This window comes from Pteronotus mesoamericanus, unplaced genomic scaffold (assembly GCF_021234165.1).
Source record: "Pteronotus mesoamericanus isolate MK-2021 breed Mesoamerican mustached bat unplaced genomic scaffold, CSHL_Meso_final scaffold_83, whole genome shotgun sequence".
Classification (NCBI taxonomy): Eukaryota; Metazoa; Chordata; class Mammalia; order Chiroptera; family Mormoopidae; genus Pteronotus; species Pteronotus mesoamericanus.
The window spans coordinates 1801246-1812173 of record NW_026555328.1 but is presented as its reverse complement, the minus strand read 5'-3'; the positions used below and the strand labels follow the sequence as shown (position 1 = coordinate 1812173).

The 10928-nt window shown below is 49.8% G+C and overlaps 1 protein-coding gene and 1 pseudogene across 1 annotated transcript; both read right to left on the bottom strand.

Moving 5' to 3' along the window:
- Positions 1–4633: 4633 nt before the first annotated feature.
- On the bottom strand, positions 4634–7712 carry MPEG1 (macrophage expressed 1). The gene has a single exon (XM_054563667.1). The coding sequence runs from the start codon at positions 7655–7657 to the stop codon at positions 5507–5509; it is 2151 nt and encodes a 716-aa protein (XP_054419642.1). The 5' UTR covers positions 7658–7712; the 3' UTR covers positions 4634–5506.
- Positions 7713–9591: 1879 nt separating this feature from the next.
- On the bottom strand, positions 9592–10484 carry LOC129062681 (protein SOX-15-like; annotated as a pseudogene).
- Positions 10485–10928: the final 444 nt, after the last annotated feature.

Here is a 10928-nt window from a genome sequence, read left to right as displayed (position 1 = left end):
AGGGGACATCATTCCTAATCTCATCCATCACAAAAGGGACATGGGATGAAGGCCATCCCTGGTCTGTTCCTATGGAGTTTTCGGTGCTGGGTAGGCGAGAACACCGCCCCTCACCCCCTAAAGCGGGGGCATGGTCAGCACACTTAGGGTATGGAGAGTGCACGGGCACTCTGTACCCTGGCCTTGTGAAGCCTGAGGCTCACTGCCTCCGCTGGCTTCTTGCTGCTTCCACGTCCAAAAGTGGAGTTTCTGTTTTTCTCTCCTCCCTTGGAGGTGAGGAGCTCTCACTGTGCAAGGTTGGGGAGCAAAGGGGTGAACCGCTAAACTGCTGTGACATCAGAAATCAATGCCTTGGTGCAGAGCGAGGAAGCACTTCTTGCCAAGAGGGTCTGGGAAGCAAAGGCCTCTGGGAGCACACTCGGCTCTCACAAGAGTCCTTAGCTTCTCTGGGCCCTCCTTCCTCCTCACACCATTGACTGGCCCACAGAGGCATTTGCTTCTCTCATGCAGATGGATGGGCTCTGGGATCCCTCTCCGGGTGACATCCCGTGATGCTTCCAGCCACTCTCGGATCGGACCAGAGCCGGCATCCCACCGAGCACCTGCACTGTCCTCAGGGAGAGGAGCCCGCAGCCTTCTTCCCCACGCGTCCCATACCAGCTCAAAGACTCCATGAGTTTCATCAAGTCACTGTGAACAGAGCCTGAGCCAGGCTCTGTGCCTCCTGTGCGTGTGCATGTGTGTGGTGTGGGTGCGCATGTGTGTGCACGTTCGTGTGTGTGCACATGCGCACGGCTGGTCCAGGTTGGTGGAGAGTCCCATCGCGTTCTCACAGTCTGTTTTGCGAGATGTCAAACCCCAGTTCCGATGGGGATCAGACAGCCAGGCTGTGTCCCCTTGCCTTCTCTCACCCTTTGCCAACCCATCCCATGGTAACCTCGGACCCTGATAGAGTCGGGACTGCATCTGGGGAGATGTGTAAGGTGAGGGCTGGACGGACCCATTTTTCTGTGTCTTTCAAGATTGGATCTGAGCCAGTCTTCATCCAGCTTTGTTTTTCTGAGAGCTTCAATCTGGGCCAATGCACATTTGTTAATTAGAGCCCAGGGGTGGTGCTGGGCTCCTCCTCTCCCTCGTCTATTACAGATTGGCCGAGCATGGAGGGAGCCTCTTTGGCTCATCCAACAGGGTTAGGACCACTTTGTGGTCTAGTCCAACCTACATCTGGGTTGTGTCCCAAGACCCTGCCTATCTCTTCCCCATCGTTCCTCTTGCCTCTGGCTCCTGCTAAGGAATGAATCGAGGGTCAGGGAGGAGAGAAGGGGGATCAAGAAGGGAAACCCAATTCCTGCTTTGAAAGTGGGTTCTTTGAACTATATGTTTGGGGGAAGTTCCTCTGGATACTAATTTGAATTATATACCTCATGTTTTGGGGGTCTGACGTATATATATGCATATATATTTCATAATATTTGGAAGGTTTTTGATGCTAGAGAAATGGAAACAAAAGAACCTTCAAAAATGGTACTTAAATGAGACCCAGAAACCAAGGTTTCCTGAGAGCTTTGGAGCTGCCTGCTTTTCAGCATGCAGCCGCTTTGCCGTTCATGTGACCAGTGGATTTACCTGAGTATCACCCAGTTCTTGGGGGCATGCTGGTGCTGAGCCTTTCCTCCTTTTCCAAATGGCTATAGGGACGTTACAGGCTCCAGGAGAGGGACCTCTGATAGGAACAATTATGTCTGCCATTTTGGTTCCCGTCTCTCCCATCGGTCGGCAGCCGTTTATCTCACCAGCAAACCGGAGGTCAGTCCTGAGCTCGCTGCACCGCAGAGTAATTTCCTGCCACAGCTGGGAAAGAGACGTTCAAACTTATTGGGAAAGACACCCTTGCAGTGTTTGATGTCATGCCCTGTGCCCTTGCCAGGCCACCGCGTCCCAGGGATGATCAGAGAGCCTCACTGTAGGTCACTACCATCTCCGCCTTTACCCTTGTCAAGCGTCTGCTGGGCATGTGACCCACAGTGATGAGGAATGAGATGGAGGGTCAGTGGGTAGAAACACAACTGTGCCGTAGGAGGTGGGGAAGAAAGAAGACATGCTTTGGCAACTGGCAACGGGCAAAGGGGAGAAGCTGATTTTCTGCATCAGGCACATGAAGGTATGCGTGCGAAAGGGGACCCAGAGAGTGCACAAGGCAGGCTGTATGCCAGGGCAATACCACTTTGAGAATGAGTCTTCATGCCTTCAAGCCTTTCCCCCCGAGATGCTGATTGTGTCTGTGCCCCGTTTCTCTTCCTCTCTGAGGATGCTCAGCAGGGGCTACCTCATCCTCATCTGCTTGTGGGACGTCTGGGCAGAAAGAATCTTGAGCTTCCTTTCTGACACTGCCAACCAGGCAAGGCGGGAGGCATTCCTTTGCCCTTTCTCTTGAGCCAACTTGGAAAGGTACAGTCTTGGGTTCAGTGGCGACCGTGCCAGCAGAGGCCCTGTGCCTCTGCCACTTTGACACAGGAGTGTCCCCACCGGAAGCCCTGCTGAGCTCCCTGGCCCATGCAGGGACTTCCCTGCCTTTCCTTTAATCGTCTTAGCACCAGCAGCCCAGTTCCTCCCTCCCTGAGTCTCCAGGGATGACAGACTCCGTCAGATGCTCATCCCTTAAAGATGAATTGTGTATATGTGGTTGTGTGTGCTTTTATGTTTTATCCCTTTCCTCTGTGGTTTTGGACTTGGTCAAAAGTATTCGTCCTGGTATTGCACTGTTTGTGTGCATGAGAAGATTGCGGGAAAGCCCCATGTGGTACAAGAAAGGGTCCTGTCCCCTTTCCTTGTCTATGGTCACTGGCATTTGAGTGGGGGTGGGTTTCTGGGAGAGGGCAGGTGAATGTCCTAATGTAAATCTTTGTAACTGGTGTGTTTTGAAGTCCTTGGTGTTGCTCTGTGAGAGGCCATCGCCACCTGGTGCTCATGAGGTGTATGTGCAGAACAATAAATGGCAAATGAACAACCACAACTTGTCAACCTTCTGCTTTCTGTAGGTCAGGGCACCTACCATGAGACATTGGGGCACCTCCCTGAGCCTGTGAGCAACCTCAGTCCCCTCTACTGGGTGAGGTTGGGGGAGTCCCTTTCCCATATGTTTTTCACATCTTCACCCACACATTTGACCAAGGGACCTGGCTTGACTTCTTGTTCCTCTAAAGAAAACAGACCACATGACAGGGGAAATAAGTACATGAGCCTGTGGAGAGAAAACCTTCTTAAAAACCCTGAATGTTCACTTAAAGTTCCCTCCACCTGACCACCCTAGAAAGTATGTTTCAATAGTTGACAAGCCGTTGTTTTTCAAATGTGTAGTATTAATCATCCCAATATTAATGAGAACACAAAAATAAAATGCAATTGCAAAGCCTCCTTTGCTCCCCAAATGGGTCTCCATTTCTGAGAGTCCACAGAGTGAGGTTTTCTTGAAAGCTAGATGGGCCTCCCACCGACCCCCGCCTGAGCCCACCAGCCAAGCAAAAGGGGCCTGGGAACTCGCCCCTCTGGGCACTGACTTGCACACTATGCGCCCCCATGTTCCAATTTCCTCTGAGTGAACAGTCAGATGGGGTATTCCTTAAGTACATATTTTAAATGCACAATTTCGTTAGTCAGAGTATAAGTGTGTGACGTTTTTCATTTCAATGGGCAGTTAGTGCATGAAAAGTCAGGAAGCAGACAGCTCTACTTTGTCTCTCTAACTCAGTAATCTTCAAAGAATTCGTGGGAAAGTCAGTATTTGCAGAAAAGTGGTTAGCTTGGCTGAAACTTACCCACAAAACACCCGGAAGTTTAGAGGAACATTTTAATGCTTAAGAGGTGGGGTTAAGTGACGAGGTTGGAGTAATTGGTGTCCCAGGGTGGGCAGCCAGGAGAGCAGGGCTCCAGTCCTGTCCAGCTCTTCATCACGGCGGGAGGTGAGGGAGCGTCCCTTCCGATCTTCCCACAGGCTGGGGTGCTCCACGCTCCTCAAAAGAAGGGCTTTTTATAAACTCAGCTCTTGATTGTGAAAGCCTGGGAGTGGACAAATTGTCCTTCGCAGAATATCACTAACAACATTTGATTCAGTGAGAAATATCTAATGTTTAAAAATGTTTTGGAGGACTATTAATAGATTCACCCTGATCATTACAATTGGGTGAGCGTGGTATTAAAACTAGGCAAGGCCCCAAATGCCAGGTAACAGTCACGCCTCCTGTCAGCTGCCTGCGGGAGGGCAGCTGGATGCCTTTTTCGTTCATGTAAAAGCATAGATTTGATCGTACTTAGCCCTCTTTCTGTTGGAAAAAAAATAAAGATGAGATACATAGTTGGTGTCTACGCTGACTGGTTTTCAGGAGGCTGTAACACTTAGGTGTAGGCTTACTTTGACTTCTTACTTTGTTCCTTGTCTCCCACCCCCAGAAAAAAAGACTTCTTATTGCAATGTGGTATTGGCGGGGGGTGGGGGAGTGCATGTGATAGGAGTCAGGAAGGATAAAGTCCACTCATGGAAGAGGAAGGGGCTCTACTTTGGTAACTTAGACCAGGAAACTGTAATACTTGATCCATTCAAATCTATGCCTTTTTTTTTTTTTTTTTTTTTTTTTTTTTTTTTTTTGCTGCATTTATGATGAGCTAAGGGAAAGAAACCAGGTAGCTGGTCGTAAGAATTCTGATTTCCCCTGAGCACCAGACTCTTTTCCAGTTTTTACCCTTTCCTAACTTACTCCTTTTCTACAAATTATCCCTTCTCCCTTGACATCCTAACAGATGTTTATAAGGTAAAATATTTTCTGAGCACTTTATGAATGAGTCCAAAGTTCAAGGGTGGTCTTTCTAAGTGAGTCTTAAATTGTTGGGGAAGTTGGAAAACACAGGGTTGGTATAAACAACACTTTTTGTCCAAAGGATGTTGAGATGACCCAGAGGAAATGACACGGCCCATCAACACTAAGCCCTCCAACTGAAGAGCTGTGGCCACGAAGGACTTCTGTGTCTTCTGGGGCTCTGTCAGCCCCAGGAAAATAAAATCTAGTCAGCTTTTAAAAAGCAAAGTAGTTGGAGGGTAAGCTTTAAAGGCAGAAATTCTTACAGCTCATGAATTGGAAACCATGGCCAACCTCAGACTAAAGGTATCATCTCCAAATTCAAATGTCAACATTCTCCCTCCTCCCTTTTATACACACGCAGTCAGGTGAAAATAATTAATGGTGTACATAGAGAAAAAAATACCCCCTTCATTTTTTTACTCCCCAGGATGACTTTTGCTTAGACAGTCACAACTTCTCCCCACCCTCTACCTGAAAGTTGTCCATGTAGTTCTACTTATTTCCTGGCCCAGAGACATAAAGAAGTCACAAAGTTATACCTGCTTTTGATTGCACTTGCCACTTCAATAGTTAGGAAGCAGAAGATGAGAGAGAAGGAATGAAAGACATGCTGGAAGCTCTCCCCCAAGATGAAACAGCTTCCCGGGAGAGAGTTAGGCTGGACATTGCTCCTGCTCTTGGTCAGGGGTGTCCCCTGTCTCTGCAGTCCCAGGAGCCAAACTCTGCCTCTCGTTCTCGATCGCCTGGTATCCCCTCTTCTTGTACTTCCGGGTGCGATAGATGACCAGGGTGATGAGAAGTGCTAGGATGGTGGTGACCCCCACTGTGACCCCAGCGGCCTCTCCCCCTGACAGACCACTGTTCCCGTGGATGATCTTCATGGCCCGGCGCAGCTCTACCGGCTCTCCCAACCTCCACTGGTTGGTCTGGGAGTCTTTAATCCAGGAGCTTGAAGTCTCAGTATTAGTCACTATGACAGTGTTGGTGGCAGCCTGACTCATGATGGGTGGCCGGGTATAAGGCGGGAGCCTGGCGGGGGGCAGAGCCCCTCCTGTAAAAAGCCCAGACTTGACACAGTAGGACACTTGGCATCCATCACTGATGAGGGCTAGGTGTTGGCTGAAGCCCCCGGGACACTTTTTCAGAGCAGGTGCCCCTAAGTCTCTGGATATGGCAGAATCCACCAAGGGGTTCCCAACTGCACAGCTAAAGAACCCACCAAAGGGGACCGAAAACCTATATCCCAACTCATAGTCCTGAGAGGCACATACCTTGAGACTTTCAAAGAGTCTTAGTGGAAAGTAGCCAGCTGGACATGACTGTGCATTTGTCAAAGGGTTAATGCTCTTACTGCTGAAGAGGCCCCCAAAAAGTAGTCCTGAGTGTTCTGGTACTTGGTCACTGGCCACACACCAAAAAGCCTTAAATTCAGCCTTTGCCACTCGGAATACATCTTCACACACCGTCTTGCAGAAGATGAAGAGGGTGCACTTCTTCACACACTCCAGGCCATTGTAACCCTCCTCATGGGTCTGGGTTAACAGGTGAACCGGGGAGTAGCCAGAAGGGCAGGAGAAATCACCAGTGAGTGGATTCTTCTGCTGCAAGTTTTGGCAGGCTTGGACAGCCTCATTCCCTGTCAGCTGGGTGCACTCCTGATAAACCCCACCAAAGGAGAAGTTGGTCATTCTCCCCTCACAAGAGCCGTCATCGGTGTTGGCCTGAAAATTGAAGTTGTGCGAATTCGGGTCTGTGCATCCAGGGTAGGTGTTGAACGTGTAGTAGCGTCTCACAGCAGTTTCCACCGTCTTAGACAACTTCTTCACCAAGGGCCCTGGCAAGTCAGGCAGCATGTCAGGGTTGACGAAGGAATGCAGAGGTAGGCCGATGCGGTCGATGGCCACCAGGTGGTTGGGGATGCCCTGTTGCCAGGTCTGGAGGGTGATGCCTGGGTAAAAAGGAACCCCTCCTATGCTTTGCACCCTGGAGTTCGTTCGGTTGGAGATGTAGCCCTTGGTGAAGGCATTCTGTGAGGTGTAGTTCTCCTCAAATTTGAAGTTCACAATGTCAAAGAAGACAGCTCCTGCAGATGCAGTCACAGCGCTACGGCTGCTCTGGCTGTCCTCGAGGAAGGAGGATCTGATATAGTCTTCCTGGATGAGGACAGCCCCGGCATCCACACTGGTGATAACGTGGGTGCCATAGTTGAGGACCAGAAGCTCTGCTAAGTAGGTGGCCATCCGCGTCTGGTTGTTCTCCAGACGGTCAGAGATGTCTATGAGCAACTTCTTAATCCCCCAGTTTAGTTTTGAAACTGGGTTGATTTTGACTGTGTAGATCAGGTTTCTTACCTGAACATGAGTGGTTACAGCTTGGTCCTTCACTTGAAGGGTCTTCAACCTCTGGAAGTCCGGGGAGAACTTGCCGTTGATTTTGGAAAAAAGGGAGAGCTCCGTGTTGATAGAGTTGGAGGTGCTGCTCTGGTAATTCACCCAGGACTCCAGGATTTCTGAGTTCATCTCCAGGCTGCTCTGTTTTTGGGGAATGGTGAAGATTTCATCGGGGATGATGTACTGTCCGTCCTCTGTTGTCCTGCAGTTGGTGTAAGTCAAGTCCATCACCCGTCCCATGTCCACATTCCGCAGATTATCCCAGCCTCCTCCGGGTAAGACTTCCAGAACTGGTAGTTTTAAGGCATTTTTGCATGTTTGAAATCCAGCCTCATCTGTCTCTCCCAGAAGCTTGCCCATTTTAGCCCATGCTGCCACTGCCCAGAAGAAGATGGCACCCCTAAAGCTGTTCATGGTTCAGACCGGCCCAGCCACAAGCTGCCCCTAAGCAATGGCCAGCAAGCTTGGTGCAAACTGAACTGATCAAAAGCAAACGGTGACTGAAACTACCAAAAAAAAAAAAAAAAAAATCATAGTTCTCCTAAAATCACCAGTTCCTCTTTAGACTAATTGCAAAATGAGGAAACGAGAGTTGGTGGAATATTATGGTCCATCAGGACTTTTAAAAAATTGTGGTGTACTAGATATCCTTAACAGTTAACTACCTAACAGTCTCCCAGTGCCCCCGAGCTGGTTACGCTGCAAGAGTAGGGGGTACTCAGAAGAAGTGCACCACACACCTCACTGGTTCCACCCCACGAGCTTTCCAGCTGTGAAAGGATGCTTTGGTTTTGCTTTCTGTTCACTTTCTTGATGTTTCCAATTTTTTTTCTCACTATTCTTTCCTGGAAATCCAATAATAGTTTCTTCCTACTGTAAATGCAAAGGTAAATGGCAACATCACTCTTGCTGAGACACCCTGCCTCTCCCATATCTAGGCTCGAGGGAGGTCGAGGCCTGGGTTTTCCATTCACCTGAGGGTGACAGTTGTTCCCACAGAAGAAAGGAGTGAAAATCTTAGACAAAAGCCCTGTGGGGGTTCATTGTGATGAGTCCTAGTAGTCCTGGCTTTGAGGACGGCCCTATCTGGGACGGAGTAGAAGGGATCTAAAGGGAATTCCACTTGTTATAAGCTGGGGAGCTCAGTCTGCATTGTCTTTAGCATTCAGAGTGAAGGTGAGGGGTCCCTCCACTATATTGTTATTTCTTTTCATATAGAAATGTTTTTAAAGTATATTTTATTGATTATGCTATTACAGTTGTCCCATGTTTTTCTCTCCTTTATCCCCCTCTGCTTTGCACCCCCCTCCAACCAGCATTCTCCCTGCTTAGTTCATACCTATGGGTCATACATATAAGTTCTTCGGCTTCTCCATTTCCTATACTACTCTTAAGCTCCGCCTGTCTATTTTGTACCTGTCAATTATGCTTCTTATTCCCTGTACATTTTTCCCCGTTATCCTCCCTTCTCTCCCCACTGATAACCCTCCATGTGATCTCCATTCCTGTGACTCTGTTCCTGTTGTAGCTGTTTGCTTAGCTTGTTTTTTGTTTTTGTTTTTTAGGTTCAGCTGTTGATAGTTGTCAGTTTGTTGTCATTTTACTGTTCATAGTTTTGATCTTCTTTTTCTTAGATAAGACCCTTTAACATTTCATATACTAAGAGCTTGGTGATGATGAACTCCTTTAACTTGACCTTATCTGGGAAGCACTTCATCTGCCCTTCCCTTTTAAATGACAGCTTTGCTGAATAGAGTAATCTTGGATGGAGGTCCTCACCTTTCATGACTTTGAATACTTCTTTCCTGCAAGATTTCTTTTGAGAGATCAGCTGATAGTCTTATGGGAACTCCTTTGTAGGTAACTGTCTCCTTTTCTCTTGCTGCTTTTAAGATTCTCTCCTTATCTTTAATCTTTTTTTTTTAAGGCTGACCCTTGATAATTATTGTGTGCTGCCCTGTGTATGCCACTATTAACTCCTTTAGTCATTTGGCTGAGACTCTTCCTTTAGCAATTTCCAGCTACTTACCTATTCTGGGCAAAAGCCTTGCCCTGCCCTCCCATATCCTCACTTCCTCTTTGGCCTTAAGAGAACAGAACCTGGACAGAGGAAGGGACTGGGAGCTTATGGCTGCCTCCCTTCCCTCGGCCTTGCTGGCACTGTCTCCTGGACCCCAGTGCTGGATGGGGGGCAGAGGAAGGGGGATGGAGAATGACTCCATCAGGGAAGGGTGGGGTGAGGGGGTTCCTGCTCTGGCAGGTCCAGGAGGAAGGGAGTGGAGACTGTGCTGGTTCCTACTGCGGTGAGGGGGAGCAGAGATGGGGCAATAAAGACCCAGAGCCATGGCTTAATTGTACAAAACCGTGTTCGTCCTACCAAAAACTATTTTAAAAAAAGTATTGCTCCTCTTGGTTTTTACTGGGGGGACCACAGCTCCTCTGAATGATGTTCCAACAGTGCAAAAGGAGAGTTCGCAGTTTGGGAGTAGCACATGGTTCTGGCTGAAAAAGGAGGATGGAGCCCTTCTTGGGAGGTCCAGATTGTCAGAGGTGGGCTGGGGCATGGGGGGCCCAGAGAGGGGAGGGTCACAGGGAGTGGGAGAGCCTGAGTATAGGTAGGGGTTACAGGAGGGGAGCAGCTCCCCCTGGAGCCTAGGGGTACGCGGGTGGAGGGAGCACGTTGAGGCCTCTGGTTTACAGTGGGGAGAGCTGTAACCTCCAGGTAGGTAGGATGTCGAGTAGTTAGGGGGCTGGTACCCAAAGCCTCTGCTGCCCTGGGTGGTGGTGTACCCAGACCCCCAGAACGGCCCATTGCCAGCCACACCGCCACTTCCCTGGTCAAAGTGGGGCATCCCTGCTCTTGCACTCTTGGTCTTGCACCGGGGCGGTACTTGTAGTCGGGGTAGTCGCGCAGGTGCCAGGCCCGCAGTCACTTGGCCTCCTCCATGAAGGGTCGCTTCTCATTCTTGCCCAGCAGCTTCCACTGCGCCCCCAGGCGCTTGGAGATCTCCCAGCTGTGCATCTTTGGGTTTTGCTGCGCCATCTGGCGGCGCTGAGCAGAGGTCCACGCCATGAATGCGTTCCTGGGTCGCTTCACCTTCTCCAAGGGAAGCCTCCCGGAGGCCGTGGGGCTCCCAGCATCCTCCCGCTCCTGGGTGCTGGAGGCCGAGGAAGCAGGGGCCGTGGGAGCAGGAGGTTCCAGGCTCCAGGTCTGGTCTTGTGAGAGGCTGGGCAGCTCCATGGAGAGAAGACTTAAGAGGGCCTCTACACGCCCTCTCCTCCAAAGCAAAACGTTGATCCCCAACCCCAGTACCCTTAAGATGAAAGTGTTTTCCTGGTCTGGAGTCGTTTCAGAGAAACTCGTGTCCTTAAAAAGTATTTATCGCCCCTAAGTTCAGAGTCCTTATTCTGTAGCCCCTGCTCCCTACCAGTTTGCCCACTTAAGGGCAGTGGAGAGCAAAACCTGCTGTCTGGTAACTGGTACAAGCCAGGTTGCTCTCCTTTCCTTGCTGCGGTGCAGTGTCGAACCCAGTCCCCCTTCTCCTACCTGTGGCAGCGGGTCTTCGGTGGAGGCGTAAACCTTCCGCTCAGCCTCTAGAGTATTTTAGCTAAGGGGCAGTGCGCCCCGGTACCACAGCACTCTCACTTGCCCTCAGCGTCTGTGGCCTCCTTATCTTTAATGTTG